The 24,805-nt window shown below is 45.3% G+C and overlaps 1 protein-coding gene across 1 annotated transcript in view; it reads left to right on the top strand.

Moving 5' to 3' along the window:
- The first annotated feature begins 426 nt into the window (after nucleotides 1-426).
- The window catches only part of DISP2 (dispatched RND transporter family member 2), a 28,718-nt gene continuing 4,339 nt past the window's right edge, over nucleotides 427-24,805 (top strand). Inside the window, exons 1-7 of the mRNA XM_035097324.3 lie at nucleotides 427-668; nucleotides 10,529-10,981; nucleotides 14,919-14,948; nucleotides 18,029-18,152; nucleotides 19,346-19,458; nucleotides 23,161-23,279; nucleotides 24,508-24,605. Of these exons, the coding sequence (XP_034953215.3) occupies nucleotides 571-668; nucleotides 10,529-10,981; nucleotides 14,919-14,948; nucleotides 18,029-18,152; nucleotides 19,346-19,458; nucleotides 23,161-23,279; nucleotides 24,508-24,605 (1,035 nt within the window). The 5' untranslated portion in view covers nucleotides 427-570. The remainder of the gene's footprint in view (nucleotides 669-10,528; nucleotides 10,982-14,918; nucleotides 14,949-18,028; nucleotides 18,153-19,345; nucleotides 19,459-23,160; nucleotides 23,280-24,507; nucleotides 24,606-24,805) is intronic.

The raw sequence follows: 24,805 nt of genomic DNA, 5'->3' as shown, positions 1-24,805 counted from the left end.
ACCCCGACCCCTTCCGAAAAACCAAGAATTAATGTTTAAAGCAGAAATTAAGAAGTGACTGGCATGCCGAGCTCAGGTAAGGTTTACTGCTCCTGCTCCTTTATCGGAACATCTGGTCAAGAAGTTTGGCTCAGAAACTACTACATTTATTCAAATGCAAGTTGCTTTTCTTTTCTGGATGGATTTGGGGTCTACAAAGTTACAGAATTTGTGGAAATAAATCCAGGCTGGAAAAGCACCGATACTTCGAAGGCACCGAGGACCATAGGCCCATTATCACCCTCGTGGATATGCTCTCGGCCATAACGAGGTCGATCAGCCCAACTGGCCAGCAGCCCCAGCCCCCGCTCCAAAGCATGTCTCCCCTCCCCTCTCCCTTCGCTGCTATTGGACCACGTGTCCGGCTCGGCCCGGTCCCCTCCCCAGCCGATTCTCCCAGGATTAGCGCACGCGCTTTCTCGGCCGAGGGAGCAGCCGCTTTCAGCACCGCGGAGCTGCGGACAGCGCCTTCCGCCCTCCCCACCAAGGCGGCGCTTTTGCGGTCAGGAGGCCACGGCGCCGACGAGGACCATGGAGGGCGCGGCGGGCTCCCAGTCGCTGGACGGGGAGGCGGCTGCCGGCCAGAGAGCAGAGGCGAGGCGCCCGGAGACAGCGGGCTGCACCTCTAGGTAAGGTTGAGCCTCCAGGGGGCTGCCCATCGGCCGGGGAAACGCCGCGTGCCCATCTCCTCCTCCTTCCCAGACCCTTCGGGGGTGTCCTTGAGGTGCATCGCTCCTTTCCCCGCCGCCACCCCACCCCCACCCCGCGCTTCGTTCCCGCTCCTTTCCCAGACAATGGAGCCGATCTCCCCTGGGCGATGGGAGGTGGGAGAAGGGCGGCGGAGTGGAGAAGGGGGGTAGGGAGAGAGGGACTTCTGCTTTTCCAGCACCCCACCCCACCCGGTTGCATCGCCGCCGCAGGCCACATAGCCGCTGATCCTCCTTCCTCGAAAAGTTGGCCTTGCAGAGCGAGTGGGGGAGGAAGGCGCGCGGCAGTGTCCCCGAGGTCCAACCCTATTGTTCTGGGATCCGCCGCGGTAAGGCGTTGCTCTGCGACGGTTTTGCAGGTCCCTCGAATCTCCCTCGCTATGCTCCGGGATGGGAAACGAGACCCACCCGAGCCAGGAGCCTTTACTGGGCCAGGGGGCTGACGCGCCTGTCTGCCTGCTATGCCCGCGCGGGGAAAGGATCCCCGTCGGCGCATCTGTCGCCACGCTGCGGGGCGCCTTTTCATCCCCGATTGAAGGGACGCGCGTAGCCCTTGATCCGGGAAGAGGAGCTGTCGTTTGTGTCCGGGAGAGAATTCCTCCGCCCGGCAGCCCGGGATCGAGGGAAAGCAACGACTAAGAGGAGCCCTCTGCTGGGGCGCCACGAACAAAAGGAGCGACTGGGCAAGATTTCGCCCAGCTTTCCTCGCTCCGCAGTTTCCAAGAAGGCGGAGCCAAGGCTGGGCTGGGCTGGGCTGGGCTGGGCTGGGCTGCCTTCGATCTCTCACCCTCTCTAAAATACACTGTGTCTTTGATACCGGCTGATCAGAGGGTGCCGGATATGTAACAACGGCAAATGCTGTGATCTAGAAATATATCTGCCGTGTTTGTGTGTGCTTTGAAATTGGAGCCAACTCCTAGGGCCAAACCCCCGCCCCAAAGTTGATGGGCGATGCCATTCAAATAGTGTGTGTGTGTGTGTGTGGTGTCTTGTGTCTTGTGATCAATTATGCGGGGCGGAACTTGCCTGGGGTCCCCCAATATTTTATTCAAGTTGCCACCACCCCCGCAGGGTGCAATGGAATGAAACCAGGCGCTACCAGAAGAGGTCCTAACTATAGCCTTAGAGCAGGCATCCCCAAACTCGGCCCTCCAGATGTTTTGCAACTACAATTTCCATCATCCCTGACCACTGGTCCTGTTAGATAGGGATGATGGGAGTTGTAGTCCCAAAACATCTGGGAGCCAAGTATGGGGATGCCTGCCATAGAGGAAGAAATCAGTAGGGTACTGGGATGTGGTGGGTTTAGGAAACATTGCTTTAAGGAAGCTCTCTTTAAGGAGAGCTTCGTCTTGGATTCCCTTCATGGGCTAGGGAGGTAGGTGTGTGTTAATCAATAATCAACATGGATAGGTTTAAATTCGAAGCCAGGGATGCAAACTCTGTCAATTCTTTCATGGACTGAAACAGACTGAATTGCAGATTAACTTTGCCCCATCCCAATTAATCAAAGGTCTGAAGGCAGGTAGGGCCTGATCAGGCTGCTCCTTCCCTTATTTAGGAACATAGGAAGTTGCCTTCTACTGAGTTAGAGCGCTGGTCCATCTAGCCCAGTGTTGACTACAATGACTGGCAGCAGCTCTCCGGGGTTTTAGACTGGAGCCTTTCCTAGCTCTACTGGGAGATGCTGGATATTGAACCTGGGTGTAACCTTTTGGGTGTAAAGCCATGGGTGTAGCCAGGATTTATGTTTGGGGCCAGAACCTCAGTTAGTCAAGTATTTTGTATTGATTTACTTGCCTTCGCTTGGCTACACCCATGTGTAAAGCAGATGTTCAGCTTTCCACAATGGATTTAATGAAATGAAAGCATGCAGAGGAATTAACTAGCTTGCAACCCAAACTGGCCTTCCAAGTGGCGCAATGATGGCTTTCATTCAAACAGTATGAAGCATAGGCAGCTGATGCCACCCATGGCCATTACAGCATTTGAGCTGAGCTCAGTGTGATCTCAAAATTCAGGAAGGATGGATCAAGTGATGACTCTTAGTCATTAAAATTCTATTTCTCCAACTGAAAATTCTCTAATGGGGAAGGGTCATAGCTCAGTGGTAGAGCATCTGCTTTGCTTACAGAAGGTCCCAGGTAAAATTCTTGACATTGCTAGGTTGGGCTGGGGGGGGGGGGGACTCCTACCCAGCCTCCTGGATTATTTCCTGCCAGTCATATTGAGCTAGATGGTCTGGCTCATTACAAGGCAGCTGCCTGAGCCCCTGTATTGTAAACCAGATACGGAAACAGCATGTTAGATGGAGCACATGACTTTTGATTTGGCCTAGCAGGGCCCTTCTTGTGTTCAGTAGGGGATCTTCTGCAACACTAATAGCCTTGAACTTTGTTGTTTTTCAAGGCATTCCCACATTGGTTGAAAAAGACATACCGTACTTTTCTGTGTATCAGACTAGGGTTTGGTTTTTTTTACTAAAAATAATGTTAAAATGGGGCTAGTCTTATACACAGGGGCAATCTCCCTCCATTTTCTTAATTTTGAGTCCCCCAAAATAGGAGGCGTCTTATACATGGAAATGTACATTAATTAAAGGTGGCTATTGCTTTAACAAAGCCTAGCCACTCTTCTTGGTCAAACCACAGTGAAGAGAAACACCTGTTCTTTCAGGATGCCCATGAAAGCACCTGTATTGTGGTTTTGCAACACACAAGTGTGTTTAAAATTAATGGATGGATGGCTTGTTTGAAAACCAGTGAATTGAGAGCTCTAGTGAGAGACTGTTATAGCCTAATGGAATTTGCATATACACGCTGTTGTCAGCCAAACATGCTAAAAGTGTTTTATGTTTTTAGAGTGGTACTTCAACTGTAGCTGACTGGGAATAGGAAGGATTCCCAAACTATGTTCCATAACATCTCAAAAGCTATTTTCCTCTCTCTGGAGCATTAGAGATCATACACCTAGTTGAGTAGAAAGGCTTAAGCTGTTGGCAGGTGGACAGAAGATGGATCAGGCTCCACTGGTAGATCTCTTGGTGATTTGCATAGGGTTGCCAGACTCAATAGAGGACAGGACTCCTGTGCCTTTAATTGCCCTGCTCTCTTTTGTGTCTGGAAACCTTAAAGAGAAACCAGCAGACCCTTTGCTTAGAAATTAAACAAAGGGTCTGCTGGTTTCTCTTTAAGGTTTCCAGAATCAAAAGAGAGCAGGGCAATTAAAGGCACAGGAGTCCTGTCCTCTATTGAGTCTGGCAACCCTAGATTTGCATCAGGTCAGCAATGATTTCTAACTCCCAATTGCAATAACAAAGTGGTTTTTAAGTGGTTTACAATGAAGGTTTGAACACCAATTTATTCAAAGCAACAAACCTACAATAATTGAAGAAGGATAAAGAATAAACGTCAAGAGGCAACAAAACAAAAGTAAAAGTGCAATGGCACATTACATCAAAGCAATACAACCATTTAATAAGAAGGTTTGGAGAATAGGAGAGTTGTTGTTTTTCACCTGGTGCTGAAGGTTATGAGAATAGGTGTCAGTCAAATACCACAACTTGGGTACCACCACTGAGAAGACTCTGTCCATGGTGGTCTCCCACTTTAACTGAGACAGCAGGGACCGTCATATGGGAGCAGGCAACCCTGACCCCAAGTTGTATAGGTCAAAATCAACGCAATAGGCCTGGAAAGAAATGGGAAGTCAATGATTTTCTAATATTGGGGAATATATCATCGTTGGCATGTTCTAGTTCTTCATGGACCACTTCATTCTGAACCAACTGCTGTTGCACTTTAACCATAAGCTCTAGAATTTTGCTTTCTGCATATCTCATTGACTGTTTAAGTAATTTTCTACTCAAATAAGATTGTGCCAATGGCCTTTTTTCTATCCACTTCCCTCAAACTGGGTTCCATATTCCATTGCTGTCTTTATTTATAGCTTTGTAGCCTAGTAAAGAGTTCTGTATGGGACGCGGGCTTGCTGATCAGAAGGTCGGCGGTTTGAATCCCCACGACGGGGTGAGCTCCTATTGCTTGGTCCCAGCTCCTGCCAACCCAGCAGTTCGAAAGCACATCAAAGTGCAAGTAGATAAATAGGTACCGCTCCAGCGGGAAGGTAAACGGCGTTTCCGTGTGCTGCTCTGGTTCGCCAGAAGCGGTTTAGTCGTGCTGGCCACATGACCACGACTGGACCTAATGGTCAAGGGTCCCTGTGCCTTTAAAAAGTTTTGTGGAACAAAACATTTGCTTCATTCTCACTCTAAACAAATAGGTTCAATAAAACGCAGTGCCTCTGAACTACGCATTTATGGCTGGCAAGTATAGAACCCTAAATCTCAACATGTCCAAAGCTATGTCATTGTGAACTCATTCCAAAATGATGTCATTGCTGGCTCAGCCTCAAATTTTCTGCTTGCTGATTTACAGCTATGGACCTGTTTGCTCAGCAAAAAAAATTCCGAGGTTTTCTGACGCTCACCTTTCCTCGGTAACTTAATTGGGTCCTGCCTGATCTCACCATTATTTGCATACTGACAGGTCTCTGTGTGAGATGAAAAAGGTTCCTCACAAAGAGGCATTATTGACAAGAGATGTGGGAGGATAAAAATATGTGTGCCTTAGTTTAGCATTGTACTATACCTATCTTATACAGTACTATGTCTTTAGCTGCTTTACTATTTTGTACATTGGAAGCATCTGTTTATATAGAAAATGAGAATGATCAGCTTTATTGTGGGTGGCAGATGCATTTTAAAGATGCAGTGACTTCCTGCTTATGTCTCTTCCAGAACAGATGCAGCCTTTACCTTTAAGCCTAGTTTGGGTGGATGACCTAGACTGGTTGATTGGCAGGAGGAGTGAGAACCTGTTCATTCTCCTGAACCTTTCTGATGTTTTTGCTATCTTTAGTTATTGAGGCCTCCTGGGCCATCTGGCAGGGATGGGGGACACCTTCTTCTTCTTCTTCTTCTTCTTCTTCTTCTTCTTCTTCTTCTTCTTCTTCTTCTTCTTCTTCTTCTTCTTCTTCTTCTCACTCATAGCTGAGTAAGATTGTCTTCCATGAACACAGTCTTAACAGTGAGTCCTTAAGTGACTGTGGAGGCCAATTCTGGATCCACACATCCTTCCACAGTGGGAATATAGGTTTCCGGGCAGGAGTTGATCACGGTGAAGGTTTGCCAAGCGTGCCTTCCTCTTAACACGTTTCTCCCTTGCATCCTTAGTTTGAGTGTCTTCAAAGCCCATGACACCTTTGGTAAAGGCTGTTCTCCAACTGGAGCGCTCGCAGGCCAGTGTTTCCCAGTTGTCAGTGCTTATATTACTTTTTTTTTTAGATTTGCCTTGAGAGAGTCTTTAAACCTCTTTTGTTGGCCACTAACATTACGCTTTCCATTTTTAAGTTCGGAATAGAGTAATTGCTTTGGAAGATGATAATCGGGCATCCACACAACATGACAACAAAGATGATGTTGAAGAATCATTGCTTAAACACTGGTGATCTTTGCTTCTTCCAGTACACTGGCATTAGTTTGCCTGCCTTCCCAAGTGATACGTACATTTATTTATTTTTGAGACACCATTGAGAGAATCATTTGAGGAGTTGGGGATGCAGGGGAGGCTGTGTGGCACACACTTTGTCCCCCAGCCTTGCTGCTGCCACCCCCACCACAAGCACCAGAGGCAGCCATCTCACTCTGCCTAATGGTTGGCATTAATCGATGTGGTTCTGCTCCATATTAATGGTGAGAAATCCAACTTATCTGGAAATGAGTGGTTTTCTATTGGTGGACAGTTGTAACCCCCAAGTCCAAGAACCCTCTAGCCACAATGATACATGCATATGCCACCATGATATATATACCGTCCTACTTACCTTTGAAGAGTCTTCAACAACTTCACTTAATTCAAAATGTGGCACTCTGTGGTAATGAGATGAGAAGAGTGTGCAACTAGGTTGGTTACTGGGGGGAAATGCATTCTTTTCCAGTTTGTTTAGGGCACTGTTTATGTGTTGGCCCTAACCTTTGAAAACTCAAAAGTCTAAACAGGCTGCAAACCTTGGGAAGACATTCTTCTGAGTGAGTGCCCTACACACACACACACACACACACACACACACACACACACACACACACTGGTACACAAAGATCCTTTAAAAAAACATTTTTCTGAAGTAAAGAAGTTGATGGGGAAGGTGGACGGTCTCAGCAGAGGTGCATACTTTATGGAATGTTCATCCCAGCCATGTCTAATATATTGTCATGATCAGCTGCTTTGATATTCTGTACTTTGGAAGAATGGGAGGCTCATGATGCCACAGGTGGCAGCCAATCAGTGCTTTGCACTGTCGGCCACTGGTTTGCCTTGAGCTCAGTCCTGGGGAGAAGAACAAACAATAAGCAAATGCTTCCACATCAGCCCCACTACTCCAATTATTGTATGTTTGATTGCATCCCTTTTCTTCTCCTCTTTACAATTATCACTGCTGGATTCTGGTCAAGATCAGGTATCTTCTCTACATTGGCTTATGAAAGTGATAGGAGAGACAAATAAGGGGTGGCAGTCAAGCAGCTGTGATACACAATTAGAGCTGTTGGCTCCTACCTTTTCTTCCTTGTTGTCTGCTTTGCTGAGTATCTCTTTTGTTTCTTTCTTGGTTGCATCCAGCTGGTCTAGACAAAAACAGAGCTGTCAGACCATAACTTTGAAGCTGCAGGCTTTTACTGTTCCATGGATGGGAGAACATTTCTGCTCCCACTGTAGTCTCAACAGTTCTGAATATAAATTCGTACTATGACTGGGAATCTCACTGCCCATCCAGATCTCTCCTTTTTTTGCTTTGTCCTTGGATCACCATCAGTGAATTGATAGATGACCATAAATTTGACAGTATCGCAGTGTAATAAAGATACCAATTTCTCTCAATTAAATATGTCCGGCATCTAATATTTTCCTTAGAAAATCATCTTGATGTGCCGCCCAAAGAAGTGATAACTTGGATCACTGTTAACAAATAGTGCTGGCCTTCCTGTTCATCATTGAAGGTCATCGCAAAAAAATGTTTATGAGTCTGCAAATTTCCTTAGCACACAGTTAAGAAAATTGGCTTGTCATTTTCAATCAGGCAAGTGTGGGAGTCCTGTAACTAAATGTGAATTTTTCACTTACTCTATAATGTTCTTATTCTTAAAAGTTTACACTCACATGTGGACTCTTAAAAGAATTGATACCCTGACATTTGAAAGCATTCAGGCTGAAAGTCTAGTATGAGTTTGGGCTACTTTTTACATACCAAAATAACTTAGCATTGCTGTGCCACCGTGGGAACTAGAAACTTGCCTTAAGGAAACAAAAATAGGACCTGAAAATCACTAAAAAGGCTTCAAGGCTTATATGCTGGTTTTCAGACAAAAAGTTCACATTTTCTCAAAATGTGATCTGAAAGTGGGGCAAGCTTGCCCCAATGCCGAATGCCCCACTCCTGATTTTCACATGTTGAGTACAGACATCAGCAAAAGGGGGCGGCTGCACCCAAGCAGTTGCAGGTGTATACCTGCATGATCAGGAATTTATTTGTCTGAAAATAACTACGGTAGCGGGTATGGTTGGTTTAAACTACCAGTCAAGTTTTAAAGAGGGAGGCCTTCTGTTATGCAGCATTGCTGCCCCAGCTCTCGCCAAGTTCAGAGAGAGGGGAGGCATCCCAGTGGCAGCAAATGTGGGGGATAGCATGGAGGGAGGGGCACCATTCCTCAGGTGGTAAAGCAGGATAGGCCCCCCTGACAAGCAGGCTTCCTTAAGTTCATTCCTCTCCCCCTTATGAAAATGCCCAAGCTTTATAATCAGCCTGGGAAGACCTGCTCTCTGGCCCATTGCTGTCAAAGCATCTTCAATGTATTTTATGAAAATCTAACAATATGTTTAGGGTCACAGGTGGCGCTGTGGGTTAAACCACTGAGCCTAGAGCTTGCCAATCAGAAGGTCGGCAGTTCGAATCCCTGCGATGGGGTGAGCTCCCATTGCTCGGTCCCAGCTCCTGCCAACCTAGCAGTTCAAAAGCACATCAAAGGGCAAGTAGATAAATAGGTACCGCTCTGGCGGGAAGGTAAACGGCGTTTCCGTGTGCTGCTCTGGTTTGCCAGAAGCGGCTTTGTCATGCTGGCCACATGACCTGGAAGCTGTACGCCGGCTCCCTCAGCCAATAACGCGAGATGAGCGCCGCAACCCCAGAGTCGGTCACGACTGGACCTAATGGTCAGGGGCCCTTTACCTAGCAATAATTTAGAAAATGTAACACTAAGTACATAGTAAAAACTAACGCACAGCCCTGTTTACACTTCCTCTCAATTATTCTAAAGTGCAATGTTGTTGTTTAGTCGTTTAGTCGTGTCTGACTCTTCGTGACCCCATGGACCATAGCACGCCAGGCACTCCTGTCTTCCACTGCCTCCCGCAGTTTGGTCAAACTCATGTTCGTAGCTTCGAGAACACTGTCCAACCATCTCGTCCTCTGTCGTCCCCTTCTCCTAGTGCCCTCCATCTTTCCCAACATCAAGGTCTTTTCCAAGGATTCTTCTCTTCTCATGAGGTGGCCAAAGTATTGGAGCCTCAGCTTCACGATCTGTCCTTCCAGTGAGCACTCAGGGCTGATTTCCTTAAGAATGGATAGGTTTGATCTTCTTGCAGTCCATGGGACTCTCAAGAGTCTCCTCCAGCACCATAATTCAAAAGCATCAATTCTTCGGCGATCAGCCTTCTTTATGGTCCAGCTCTCACTTCCATACATCACTACTGGGAAAACCATAGTGCAATAAAGGGCTTTACAAAGTGCCTACAAATTCATTAATCTGCAAGATGCCTATTCCTATCAATGTGTTATAGTTCTCTCTTTTATATTCACTGTAATGGATTGTAATGATGAATATCCAACCTCTATCTATTCTCCATCTCATCTGTAGATAATACTCAGTGGTAATAAAACTTCCTATTTTCTTTGTACCATCTCTTAACTAAATATTGTTATGAGAGGGGTTTGGGGGGGCGGGGAGAGAGTAGGTTGTAAGTGTAATCCTCCTAACTCCTGGATCCTGCAAGTGTTAACATTTAAGCCAGGCTAGCTTTTTGTGTTGAAGTGATCACTGGGTGATGGGCCATTAAGAGAAACAAAGGAAATGGGCTTTGTGTGAGATAGCAAATGGGTGGGACTCCTTTATGGGTGGGGCAAATCATTAGATGGATAAAGCAGAGCTTAGAGTTGAGTTATGGTGATGTGGGCCAGAAGCGAAGCAGCAAACAGAGATGGGGGTCATGTTTGATTCCTGTTTGAATCCAAGGTTTGTGGCTATGGAAGAAACAAGATCCTTTTGGCTCTGAACCCCTCCATGGTAGGCTCAGGTTGTATATTATGTACAAATAATCCATAAATCCTAAAGACACCACAGTCTCTACTATGCCTAATTCCAAAAGAAAACACAGGCCTTGGGTAAGCGCCGGGAGCCCCAGGATCTCGCACTGCTCAGAGATTAGGGTGGTATGCCACAATACCGTGGGCGTAAAACCTTCCGATACAGGCAGTCGTTTGAGGGATAATCTTTTTGCTGTGTCAAAAAGCTTTTATGCTGCTTCTGTTCTTCTGTTGCCATTTCAGTGTTTTATTGGTTACTGTTCACGTAAGGAACTTCCTCTCTGTGATTGCCGAGACAATGAATGCCTCTTGGCATATTTTTTACATAGGAAAGCAATAAAGAAAAGCAAACCCATTTCTTCTCACAGGGAAAAAGTAAAGCCAGAGCTTTGTCAAAGTTGTCTTAATGTGCCGGAGATCAGAAAGACAGAGCCGAGCTCCAGCGGACGCTCCTGGGAACGGAGATGTCCCGTCCATCACTGCCCGATTGATGCTTCTCCCAGCTCAGCGAGATATCACCAGGCCTCTTCCAGCCATATGCATGCCCCAATCTCCACTCGATCCAACGGGCAGGTGCCCTCTGGCTCCCAGGACTCCTTCCAGCCTCACCTGTATTACCACTGCAACCAGCAAGAAGCCAGAAGCAGCTATGCCTTGCCTCCCCTGCCAGGGCACGGGGAGAGGGCGACCTTGTGCTCCCATCACTCCAGTGGGGATTCGTCGTCAACTCCCCAGCACGAGGCTGCGGACATGAGATGGAAACAGTGGCCCCATGACCAGCAGCAGTTTCGGCCAGTGCAACACCATGTCGTCACGGTCAGGTGAGGACGGACGACTATAACATCAAGGGATAAGGAGATGGAGAGTCTTGGCTTGCTCTGTGGAGCACCATGTGCCTCTGAAATCCTCTTCGTGCATTTTATTTTTCAGTGGACACTTTAGGCCATCGCTTAGCGGTGGAGCATGTGCTTTGCATGCAAACCACCACCACCACCCTCCCGTATCTTCAGCTCACAAAAGGACTAGGTAGCCCCATAAAGTTTCTGCCAGTCAGAACAGACAATGCTAGCCTAGATGGACAAATGCAAAGCAGCTTCCTTTATTTCTATGTGTACCTAGAAAAGCAAATGCAGCAAACATGCCTCAGTTTTACAGGTACTGTACACTCATTAGGTAACCAGGAATGGTTATGGCTCCCTAGTTGGGTGCAGATTCAGTGGCAAACCCGAGCATAGTTTTGGGGAGGGGGTGAAGTGGGTTTGTGGGCTTGCCTTACTCCCATGTTTTTAAAACACTTCCCCCTTTGCTCATTTCTCAGAGGCACCTAGTAACATAAAAGCAATAGTCACTTAATTTTGATGCTAATACTCCTTTACAAGCTGAAACTTAACGATCCTCGTTCTGGCTCCAGGCCAGTCTAAGGGCTGTTTGCTGCCTTACTTTTAAGATCTGAATACACTCTTGGGAGTTAAACCTCCCTCTAAATCGCCATGAAAGTGTCGTGCTTCTATTATAAATTTATGCAGCTCTCTCTCTTGTGAGCTGTTTCTGCGGTTTTGCCCTTTGTGTGTTTTTCGTCAAGAAAACAAACAGACAAGCCATTGTGTTTTAATTTAACAATTATTTTTTTCATAACATTGCAGAGGCAGAAACAGCTCCAGAAAGTTTGCCCCCTTTTTTCAGACATGGTGTGAATTGTGAGTCTTAGGGTAGGCATGTGTGCTGATTTGCACAGGGAAGCTCTCAATTGGAAGGACTCCTCTCTCTGAAGGGCTGCCCACCCAGTCCTAGTCCAACTGCCTCACAATAGTGGGGTGTGTAGCATAGGTAGATCCATTCCCTCTTCTTATAATTCTGTATAATTATACATTTTGAATTCCCTCCTTTGCAAGTGGCCACTCTAGAGCCTAATACACTCTCCCTCACCCAGTCCTCGAACAGCAGGATTCTGCTTTAAAATTTCATTTAATGGATTTTGCTATTCCTGTGTGTGTGTGTTCTGCATGCAAATTCTGAAGCAAATTCTTCTAATTCAAATTTACTTGCCCAATTTCTAATGAATGAGCCTCCTGATTTGAATCTTGTTTTCACTATTCTCAAGTTTTGGATACTATCGGATTTGGTTTTGGTTGTTGCTCTTAATCTGTACTGGAAATCATATCTGGAAAAATGATATTTATTTATTTACTCCCTCCCCTCGGGGCTACCAAGAATACTTAGCATTCTCGCCTTAAAATTCATCCACGAGGAAAGTTAGGATCTATGATGACAATCCAGCGCCTTGCATCTTTTTATCTTTTCCTCCCGCATGCTCTGTTCTGCATGTGTTCTCTGCCATTGACCTTTCCTTCTCCTACACTTAGAGTGGCATTTGTGCAAGAGCTCTGTTCCTAGTGCATTGCTCCACAGAGGGTATGGACTGATTTGTCCTCTGCACTTTTAAGATCAAAAGCAAAATTTGATCATTTAAAATTAAGTTGCATTTGAATTCTAAATGGCCGAACAAATTCATTTCTGCTCTGGCTTAATGACTGTAGTCTGGCTTTGCAAATTCTTTGCTTTTCTTGATCATGCCTCTCTCCCACCATTATGAGAGGTCCCCTTGGCAGTACAAGCTCACTCACCTGTACAACAACCTTGTCGTACTTCACCTAATCTATATGGGTTGGACTTGGGTACCATCACCGAGGTTGTGCCAGTGTCAGCGGAGGCACGACGCTGAACTTGATTGCGAGCACAGTCTTCTCACTTAGGATGGCAAATACATGAATGATGGGCCCTTCCCTGCATCTTTATAAGTACAGCTGGAGGGGTGTGTACAATCCCCACCTTTCTTCCACGGAGCTCAAGGCAGCGAACACAATTGCTCCCCTCCTCATTTAATCCCCACAACAACCCTGTGAGGTAGGTCAGGCTGAGAGGCAGTGACAGGCCTAAGGTCACCCAGTGAGCTTCATGGCCGAGCGGGGATTTGAACCCTGGTCTCTCTCTGACACTCTAACAATAATAATAATAATAATAATAATATATTATTATTATTATTTGTACCCCGTCCATCTGGCTGGGTTTCCCCAGCCACTCTGGGCAGCTTACAACAAAGATTAAAATACATTAAAGCATCAAACATTAAAAGCTTCCCTAAACAGGGCTGCCTTCAGATATCTTCCAAATGTCAAGTAGTTGTTTATCTCTTTGACATCTGATGGGAGGGCGTTCCACAGGGCGGGCGCCACTACCGAGAAGGCCCTCTGCCTGGTTCCCTGTAACCTCACTTCTCACAATGAGGGAACCGCCAGAAGGCCCTCGGCGCTGGACCTCAGTGTCCAGGCAGAAGGATGGGGGTGGAGACACTCCTTCAGGTATACTGGGCCAAGGCTGTTTAGGGCTTTAAAGGTCAGCACCAACACTTTGAATTGTGCTCGGAAATGTACTGGGAGCTAATGTAGGTCTTTCAGGACCGGTGTTATATGGTCTCGGCGGCTTCTCCCAGTCACCAGTCTAGCCACTTCATTCTGGATTAGTTGTGGTTTCTGGGTCACCTTCAAAGGTAGCCCCACATAGAGCACATTGCAGTAGTCCAAGTGGGAGATACTGTAACTAGAGCATGCACCACTCTGGTGAGACAGTCCGCGGGCAGATAGAGTACCAGGTGGAGCTGATAGACAGCTGCCCGGGATACAGAATTGACCTGTGCCTCCATGGACAGCTGTGAGTCCAAAATGACTCCCAGACTGTGCACCTGGTCCCTCAGAGGCACAGTTACCCCATTCAGGACCAGGGAGTCCTCCACACCAGCCCACCCCCAGTCCCCCAAGAACAGTACTTCTGTCTTGTCAGGATTCAACCTCAATCCATTAGCCACCATCCATCCTCCAACTGCCTCCAGGCACTCACACAGGACCTTCACTGCTTTCACTGGTTCCGATTTAAACGAGAGGTAGAGCTGAGTATCATCCGCATATTGATGGACACCCAGCCCCAACCCCCTGATGATCTCTCCCAGCAGCTGCATGTAGATGTTAAAAATCATGGGGGAGAGGACAGAACCCTGAGGCACCCCACAAGTGAGGGCCCAGGGGTCTGAACATTCGTCCCCCACCACCACTTTCTGGACATGGCCCAGGAGGAAGGAGCGAAACCACTGTATAACAGTGCCACCATCTCCCAGCTAGACAGTCCAGAAGGATGTTATGGTCAATGGTGTCAAAAGCCACTGAGAGATCCAGCAGAACTAGGAAACAGCTTTCACCTTTGTCCCTAGCCCGCCACAAAGGCTCCCACTCCTAGATTCTGCCATTGTGCCTTTTGAAACTTATAACCTATATTCCGAACGGATACGGGGATTGTACGCTGAATTCCTCAAGGAAACTTTCAGGGATTCCCCAGCTGAGAGCCCAAGTCTTTCGCCAAGGGACACAAATTCCCATCATCCCTTGCTGTCACCTGTGCTGGTTGAGCCTGGTGGAAGTTGCTGTCCGAAGCTGCCTGGAGAGCCGTACGTTTTAGATGCTTCAGCCTGGTTGCTGGTTGAATGAACCAAGTCAGCAGAGGACCCCCGTAAGGTGCAGGGACAGCTAAGTCCATCATCACCCAAACTGCCAGCCTCCCCAACCATGCTATTTAGGGTTCATTGGCTCGTATCGCATCCCAGACCTCTGACTTTGTCCTTTGCCTGCCTGGAAGGGTTAACGCTCTCATGAACAGAGACTTCTGCCTGGGCTGAAATTAATAAGCCAATGAATATCTTTCTCCCTACAGACATGACAAAGTGTTCAGGATGCCAAAGAGGTAGGTTACAATCAATCTCTCTACCCTATCATCATGTCTTCTCCTTCTCCTCACACCCTGCTATTAGGAACGAGGCAATGTATTATTCCTGGTGACATCCCAGGCAGGCAAAGAGCTGCAGCTACATTAGTAGGTTCACAGCTCCTCATTAAGAGCTTCCCATCTGTTTCAAGTCCCCCGCTCCCCCCCAACCCAACCTGCTTTGCAAGAGATGTACTCCGCAGCTTTAAGGAAAAGCTAGCCTTCCAGAGAGCTTTCCCCATATCATGCTCGAACCAGGTATTGCCGTGTATTGTCCTGCATGTATGGCCTTCCTTTGCATGTTGCACGGTTTTGCACGTTCAGCATTTAGCATGCCCCATTATGCTCAACATAACACGTGAAGTGCCAACATTTGATTTCCCCCACATCACAAGTGTTTCACACGAACGTACGTTAGGTAGTTGGTGACAGTTGTGGCTCCCCGTGGTGTTTCTACAGTGTAAATATGGTGTGTGTATAAGATATGTAGTACTTTCTGTGTTGTGAAGCAGGCGTATGCTAACTTCTTAATTTGTGCCTATATTTACTGAAATGGATTTAGTGCCCTGAAGCTAACACTAGTAGCTAAAGGCATTTTGGATACAGAAGCTAGGGACTGGCCTTCCAAAAAAAAAAAGTGCTTTCATTCAGCTGGGCATGCTGGGCTGAGCATCTTGACTCACTGCATGATATCGGTCTCATCTCTTCACTTCTGCATGCTTCAGCCTCTTCATCTTCCAAGTGATGACACTGTTTATTTGCCTCAGCTAGAGATCTGCTACCAAGCTGCTCCTCTGACAGACACAGCATAATACAAATAAAATGTTAACAAGGAAATTCAGGGACTGGACGGAGGGCCAACATTTCTCTGACAAGAATTTTCAGATCGGTTTTTGAAATATTTCCTTTTGGGAGCTTCACCGCCAACCTATTGGAGAATGTCAGCCCGGCCCAGAGAATATTCAGTGAAAAGCCACCCCAAATGTCTCTGGCCATGAATGAAAATGGGGACTGACTGGCGCAGCTGTAGTTTAATTACTGTCTAATACCATTGTCATCGTAGGGAGGGAAGCAGCAGGCTTGGCACCTGCCCCTTTCAGTCTTACCTTCTCGTTGCTTCTTTCATCCATTCAGTATTACCTGAGCCAAAGGCTGTGTACAAACCAACCATTTAAAGCACGTGACTTGCCCGCAAAGAATCTGGAGCACTGTAGATCATTAAGGGTGCTGGGAATTGTAGCTTTGTGAAGGGGTAAACTACAGTTCCTGGGATTCTTTGATGGTATATAGGGACGCGGGTGGCGCTTTGGTCTAAACCACTGAGGCTTGCTGATCAGAAGGTCGGCGGTTCGAATCCCCGCGACGGGGTGAGCTCCCGTTGCTCGGTCCGTGCTCCTGCCAACCTAGCAGTTTGAAAGCACATCAAAGGGCAAGTAGATAAATAGGTACCGCTCTGGCAGGAAGGTAAACGGCGTTTCCGTGTGCTGCTCTGGCTCGTCAGAAGTGGTTTAGTCATGCTGGCCACATGACCCGGAAGCTGTCTGCAGACAAATGCTGGCTCCCTCCGCCTATAGAGCGAGATGAGCACACAACTCCAGAGTCGTCCGTGACTGGACCTAACGGTCAGGGGTACCTTTACCTGTACCTTTACATACTTTAAATGGATGCAGGTAGGTAGCCGTGTTGGTCTGACGTAGTTGAAACAAAAAATAAAAAAATTCCTTCAGGTAGCAGGAGCCAAAATTTATCAGAAGAGAATTTCAAGAAACGTTTGATAACATTCTTTTTGGCCACCCCAGAACTATAAAATGAGGATGTTCTAACTCTGATTGGAGCAGCAGTGCTGGGGAAGGGAGTGTTTCCCTCCTGTGTCATTTTCCCCAAAGAGAAATCACTCCCAAGTTGTTACACTAGTCCTGCTGGTAAATAATAGGCAGGTATTTACTTATATTATGCATCTCTTTCCTCCTAGCAAGAAGGCTAAATGCAGCTTCTCTCTCTCTCTCTCTCTCTCTCTCTCTCTCTCTCTCTCTGTGTGTGTGTGTGTGTGTGTGTGTGTGTGTGTGTGTAAGAGAGAGAGTTTTCAATCCAGAAACAGCACAGGATCTCCCCTTCTCTAGCCCCACTGCTCCAATCAAAATTGCAGGCTTCACCCCTTCCAAATGGCTGCTTTAAAGAGGAAGTCTCTTACTGCAGTGAGAGAGACCAACCATTAGGCTGTCTTAGGGTATTGTTCACATTAGTAGCTTGAAACACAGCAAGGTCACCCCCTTCCCCCTGCATTTCAAGCCCCATTTTCACATCAGAGAGGGCGCAGGGATGTCTAACATGTATGGCCTTTTTGGTCTGAAGGTAAAATGCTGAGACTTCAAGGCAACCGGTAGTTTGGCCGGGCCTCTCCTCTAAAATAACTTGATAGGGTTTCCCTCTCAGCTCCCCCTTATTCCACCCCAAGAGGAATGGAATAATTTGGTCATGCATGGTGCTAAAAACTGAGCTCCGTTACTATATACACCTCCTCTCCATCCTTGAAAATGGAGAGGGGACATGACGAACAAGGTACCCGCAGAGGAGCAAAGGATGCAGGCCCCCAGCCGCAGGACTGCTCCAAGCATGTGTGCTAATGTTATTTCCCTAACCATTCTGGGGTGGGTAAGGCACCTTTTAGCCACTTATTTATTGGGGGGATTAAAGGAAGAGCCTAATTTCAGGGCAGAGTGAGGCAGGTAGGTTGGCCTGTTCTCCAGCTATGAAGACTTGGGGGAATAGTTACAGGTACAGCCTAGTATGTCGCCATGCGCTTAGGTAATCTGAACCAAAACTTGTGAACCCAGAGCATGAGCCAGTGACCCGCTCGCCGCTCCCACCAGCACCCACCCTGAAACCTGGTGCCAGAGATCACACCAGTAGCCAGTGTGGGTTTTAACTGGCAATGTCAAAAGAAAGAAGACCCTCCCCCCTTTACCCACCTAAGAGAGAGGGGGGGGAGAGAGAAAAATGAATGAAACAGAAAATGAAATGAAATGGCAGCTTCTTGTTTTCCTTTCGCTCCTTTCCAGTTTGTCCCAAGTGATTGCTGAGTGGCCGGTCGCTGTCTTAGTGCTCTGTTCGTTGACCGTGTTGGTCTGTACGCTGGTGAGCGTGTTAGTGGGGAATTTGCCTGATTTTTCTGAGCCCTTGATGGTAAGTTCCTGCAGTTGATCTGCCTCAGGGACATACAGTATCCTTCCATGTAAAGGTTGGTTACCCCCTTCCCATGCTTTAGAGTTGCCCTGGCAAATACTTGTACAGTAGGTGCCTAATGAGATTTCTTCTCCCGCAGACTTCCAATAAAATATGTAAAGGGTGTCAGTTTGCATTTCTTAGTACAGAAAGTATTGATCTGATGTGTAGAGGTCTTTCCTATTCTAATTAGTTCAAGAAGGTTCCGGAAGCTTCTCTGTGTGAAAGAAACAAGCAGAAGGTTCACGATGTTTGGGTTATTCCTTCAGAGAAGCCGAGTACAGCTGGTTTAAACTGGTTCTGTTCTCTCTTCTGTCAAGATCATGCTGACTATAATAATAGGCCAGAAGGAGCCTGGGTTTCACTTTCTCTTTCTATCTCTCTTCTTTCTGGTGTGGTATTCTGTATATAGTGTTAAGGTTTAGACTTATTATAAGTTATTGTAAGTTTCAGTTAAGTCTGCTGCAACTGGACTTCTTATGGACAGTGCCAATCCTGAACGTATTGGATTTGTGACCATTATGCTCATTTGCCTTCAGTAACAGTAAAGCTCTGCTGGATGAAATATTAATTGCCTCTGGTCTATTTTCTGGGAATCCTGCAACGTGTTTAGGTTTTGTTTTTTTAATAGCCTTTATTTCAATTTCATAAAGCAAATACAGAAGAAATAAAACAATTAATAACGAAAAGGAAGAAGAAAAAACAGAATATATTAACCAATGATTATATACGCAAACAGATTAATACAAAACCATATTGAAAAACTAGAAAAGAAAAAAAAGACAAAAAGAAGGCAAAATCCAGACTTTATGTATTGGACAAAATCCTCGTAGCAAAAGTCCTATTGACATGGATCATGGGAGCTGCATAAGAGATTCGCATTGAATTGAAATGAGCTGGAATTTGTTCAATCCCATTGAAATTAATGGGACAGCTTACCTATCGAAACACTTCATTAAAATGGGTCCAGACTTGGTTTGCTCAGGATTAATTCTGGTTATCCAGTCTTGAAATCTTAAACTTGTACATGTTTCAGAAAAAAGGACTCATCTGAACATACACATTAGATTAGTGCTGTAGCCAATGGCGTATTGTAAATAGAAATGCTCTTGTATAACATCTTGAAATATGCACATTTTTATATTTATAAATAGGGATTTGAGCCACGAGACACCGACATAGGCAGAAAGCTCACTGTCTGGAAGAATATGAAAAGCCACACAGGCTATAAGAAGATTCTCTCTCTTTCCCCTCACACTGACAACAGGTACTGTACATGTTTTGGGGGCAGGGATATGGATTACAGATCTTCGACTACAACAATGAGATTGTTTTACTGCAAAATCAGATGGCCGAATATCAAAAAGAGCATTGGGGACTTTAATATAAGCTATTGTATTATTGCATTGTGATATAGCCAAACCCAGTTGCCCCCAAACTGAAAAGCCTAACAAACAGTGGGCCAAATTCAACTAAATAGTTTCACTAGTGGGAGCCAACACGAGTTCTGCTAGAGCAATAGGACTCCCCCCTCTTTGTTCCCTCCACACACCTTCACCAAATCTGCTTGAGAGAGTCAAGAGATGCCCCTGAACAGCGCATGAGACAAGGAGAGAGGAAATGCCTTTGCAGGACTTTGAATTCTGCCCATCAACATTAGCATCTCTAGATCAGGAGTGTGGAACCTTTGGCCCTCCAGAGGTTGCTGAACTACAACTTCCATCAGCTCTAGCAGGCATAGCCAATGACTTAAGATTATGGAAGTTGTAGTTCAGCAACATCTGGGGGAGCCAAGATTCCCCATGCCTGCTCTAGATCAAGGGGCTCCCAAACTCTGCTTCAAGGGCCACTGGCTTCTTTCAGGCAGTCTATAGCATGTTTGTAAAAATAGTTAATTATCGTAAGCCGTGCTATAGTAGTTCATGGGTTGGTTGCTTCCAGACTGCCGCTCATGCTTGATCCGGAAGCTGCAGTTAGCAGTTAGCGTATAATGCTGCAGCACGATTGCTGACAGGAGTGAGGCCTTGTCAGCATATAGCACCTGTGCTCAGAGATCTGCACTGGTTGCTGATTTCCTACCGGGTCAAATTACTATTAGTATACCAAGCCCTTAGCAACTCTTTTATTTATATATATATACTTTTCAAATTTATAAGTTTCATTAATTTTACAATCCATTGAACATTTCAAAATTTGACTTCCTCCCCCCTCTTTCTGTGGTTCCTTCAATTTATTTTTTCATATCTTCTGCATATCCAAATTCATTTAATTTACTCATTTAATTATCTACTGTAAATACATACTCTTATAAAACTGCAGGTTATTACAATAATCCTGCTAATGTTTTTATCTGTTTACAGTTTATCTGTAAATATTCAATAAACAATTTCCATTCTTTTATAAAGAGTTTGTTATCTTGATTTCTTAGTATTCCAGTAAGTTTCGCCATTTCTGCATATTCCATAAATTTTTGTATCCTTTCATTACTGGGACTTCTGCTTCTTTCCATTTTGAGGCAAATAACATTCTTGCTGCTGTATAAATTTCTATACAATTTAGGTAGTTCTGTCCCTATAATTCCCAAAAGAAAACCTTCTGGTTTTTTTAATAAAAGTTTTTTTGAACATCTTTTTCAATTCCTTGTATATCATTTCCCATTTCCCTTAACAACTCGTGACCAGTTTACCTATGAGATCGTCTTACCCAAGTGCCCACTTGACTGCTTCGACCGGAAGAATTGGCACGACTACAGGCCCAATACATACTGCCACTTCTCCATTTGTAAGAACTTGGTTGTTTAGTGTGGCATCGCCTGCAATTTTGGAACTCCCTGGCTCTTGAGATCAAGCAGGCAGCTTCACTGTTCTCTTTTCAGTGCCTGCTAAAAACAAACCTACCCAGATGCTTAGGAAGTTGAGAAAAATTTAATCTGTTTCCGTAATTTAACTTTCATATGTTTAAAAACATAGTTGTATTTCTCCCCCTGGACTTTATTGTTTTGCTTTTTGGTAAACTGCTTTGGTTTATTTTAACAATCAAGTAGTTTATAAATTTTATAAAATAAATAAATGCATCTAGTGCAGTGCATTATGACTGCTACAACATGCAGACAAAAAACCAATTAAGTGTTCCACAGGAACCTCAGAATTTTTCTAGGGGGTGCGGGCGCACGTGCAGGGAGTTTGGAACTATTGCTCTAGGACAGGGATGTCCCAAGAGATTGCGATCTACTGCCACTATAAAAACACTGGCAGTGATCTACCCATTGGATTAACCAAAGATTAACCAAAGTTGTTGAGCTTTTTGGGGGGAGCCTTCACCAAAAGTTGAGCTTTTGGGGGGGTGCCAGGCCGAAAGTTGTTGAGGTTTTTTTGGGGGGGTGGCTGATCCATCAGGATTACACGATCGACCAGGAATGCCCCGCAATCAACCGGTAGATCGCGATCGACCCGTTGGACATCCCTGCTCTAGAAAGAACAATGATCCATTTCTTATTGTGTTATGTATTGTGGAACCATCAATATACATGGTGCTTAGCAGCATAAAATAGGAACTGAAAAAAAAGACTGTGGTCTATATTTCCACACTGGGGGAGGCAACAATGTGGGGGGCAGGAAGCACAGGGATAACAAACAAGAGGCACAGAGGCTTGTCTCCTAAGATTTTAATGTAATAGGTTTCCTACCATATTTCTGTGAGTCAGATATTCAGGCAATGTGTTTCCATAGAAACTAATCGTTAGCCAGTCTTCCTTAGGTCTTCTGAATGGTGCAAAAGCTGGCCTCCCCTCCCCAAGGATGATGATGATGCTAACCACCACCACCACCACCACCACCACCATTTTATTATTTATACACCGCCCATCTGGCTAGGTTTCCCCAGCCACTCTGGGCAGCTTACAGCTTACATAAAACATAGATGTGATCAAGGTGTCCGTAGGGCTGGCCTAAGGCATTTTATTTATAGAGGAAAGAGCAATACATTATTAGCCAGGAGTTTTGTTTGGGGGGGGGGAGTTATTGAGCTTTTGGGGGGGGAGATCACAGGTAAAAATCCTCTCAATAAAAGAACATTGTGGGGGACAGGCTTCTGTTTAATGCTTTTCAATAATTTTTTGAGGATTTCACGTGGGCTATGCCCAGGCCCAGCGCTTTTATTTCTTAAAAGATGTTTAGGGGTACTCTCATTTTGACTCAAGAAAATCACCATTTTATAATTCAAATTGGGGGAAAATAAAGACAGTAAATGGAGAAAAGTCCACAAAACGTTTAGGGGTGTTCGTACCCCCAGAAACAAGAGCACTGGCTATGCCCATGTTACCCACCCCCCTTCTTGTGCAGTGGCAGTTAGCTCTTACTCCATCACTGGCAATGGGGCAGTGCCCTTCACCCCTGAGACAAACAGGGGAGTTTAAAGGGTGCAGGACAGACCATACCACACACCTCTCTTCTCACCCTCTCTCTGATGTGGGGCAGTGGATTTAGCTGCCCCTTGGAGTGCTCGAACTATTATTTATTTATTTGTAAATAAATGCAAACATGACACACTATGGGCTGCTCCCAAATGAAACAATGTCAGCGCCCGGTAAGTGCTGCGTCCCTGGAATTTCCGCTGCTTGAAGAAGTTGGGTGAGCATAGGGGTAGGTGAACTTAAGGAGCATCACGGAAGGAAATTCCCCCCCATCCTCCCCCACCCCCCAAAAGAAACCCTCTCTATGGGGAAGAACAATGTGGGGTGAGGTGACACATTGTTAGGAAGGAGGAGGGGGCAGGAACTTATTTAAGTTACACTGTTGTTTACATTCCCTCCAAACATACTGTAGGATCCAAGCCTGGCAGAGGACAAGGGCAAGAGAGGAGGGAGAAGGAGAAGCCTTTCTTACAGCTCTGTATCATAAAAAGCCATGCAAATGAGTTGCAGAACAATGCTCAGTTCAGGACAATGTTGTTTCTTCTTCTTTTTTGCTAGTTACGGGGACATAGGCATGAACAGAGGGCAGAGATCCATACAAGGTGAACAAGCAGCAAGAATAAGGAGGATGGTGGAGCCAGACTATGAAAAGGATGGCTTCTTTTGTGGACCCCCAGGTAAGTTTTGTTTGAGATTGCCCTGCAGAACTGACCAAGGCAAGAAAGTAGTAAGGATGTTTTCTGTGAACCCCCCTGAGACCTCCGGGTATAGGGCGGTATATAAATTCTAATAATAATAATAATAATAATAATAATAATAATAATAATAATAATAATATAATTTTCCTTATGGAAGATTTTTGAAGCTGCCTCGTTCCATATACTCATTTAAGAGCCTTCAACTTGTGTGAAATACCTTCAGTGCAGATCTGAAACTAATAAGAGGTGTCCTTTCCTATATTACAAACAGGGAAGCAAAGTAAGAGCTTCTATTCTTTATCAAATTTATATACCGCTCTTCATCATAAGATTGCAGGGTGGTTCAGAGAGTAAAATACAGGATAAAAACATGGAAATAAGTAAGACAAAACAGCAAAACAACCCCCCACTTCCCACAGACACATTTAAAGGCTCCAGAATATTAATCAGCTTAAGAGTTGGCCAATGTTGTGTGTGGTGTGTGTGGGTGTGTGGGTGTGTGTGTGTACGCATTAGTATTAGTGAAAGAAATCGGAGATGCTTCTTATCCCCCAGCCTCAAAAACCCACAAGTGCAGCACTGGTAATCCAAGGACATGGGTATAAACTGGAATGATTTGATGCTTTGAGGGTTAAAATAAAATGAAGCAGTGTGTAGATTTTATGAAATAAAACAATTAATAAATTAAATAAATGGCCAGACACAGGATGCCAATTAAAACCAAGTTAACAGGAAAAGAAAATAATGACGGCTAGATAGCTGTGGCATAGCCCAAGTTTAAGTGAGTGAAGAAACCAATGGTTTAGCAAACAGGGTAAGTCTTGTTGTATGAGTTACAGGTAGGTAGCCGTGTTGGTCTGACGTAGTCAAAACAAACAAACAAACAAAATTCCTTCCAGTAGCAACTTAGAGACCAACTAAATTTGTCATAGGTATGAGCTTTCATGTGCATGCACACTTCTTCAGATAAGAAGTATCTGAAGAAGTGTGCATACACACAAAAGCTCATACCTATGACAAACTTAGCTGGTCTCTAAGGTCCTCTTGTTGTATGGTTACCTCTTTGGAAAGCAGAGTTATGCAAGGACAGTGAAAGCAGCCTACAGCATCATTCCCCCCCCCCAACCCAAATGTCTAGAGCTTGTTCCAAGTAGGTTGTCAGGTATCTTTTCTGTTACATAACTGTACCTACTATTTTGGCCCTTAGGGAAAAGTTATTCTCAGCTGGTATTTATGTCCACAACTGCTGGAAGCTTATGGAACTTGAAAGCAATACAATCCATGTGTCAAATGGAACAGGACAAGGTTGGTATTGCTCTAAGGAATATGTACACACTTATGCTCCTGGATTGTTTTAACTTCAGGTTAATGCTTCTGAATCAGTGTGAAATCCTTACTTAGAGGTATACTGTATATACTCGAGTATAAGCCTACTTTTTCAGCATTAAAAATGTGCTGAAAAAGCCACCCTCGGCTTATACTCGAGTGAGGCGGGCAGCAGCGGA

The sequence above is a fragment of the Zootoca vivipara genome, chromosome 1 (assembly GCF_965207765.1).
Source record: "Zootoca vivipara chromosome 1, rZooViv2.hap1.1, whole genome shotgun sequence".
NCBI classification, from domain to species: Eukaryota; Metazoa; Chordata; class Lepidosauria; order Squamata; family Lacertidae; genus Zootoca; species Zootoca vivipara.
This window is presented reverse-complemented; position numbering and strand designations above follow the sequence as displayed.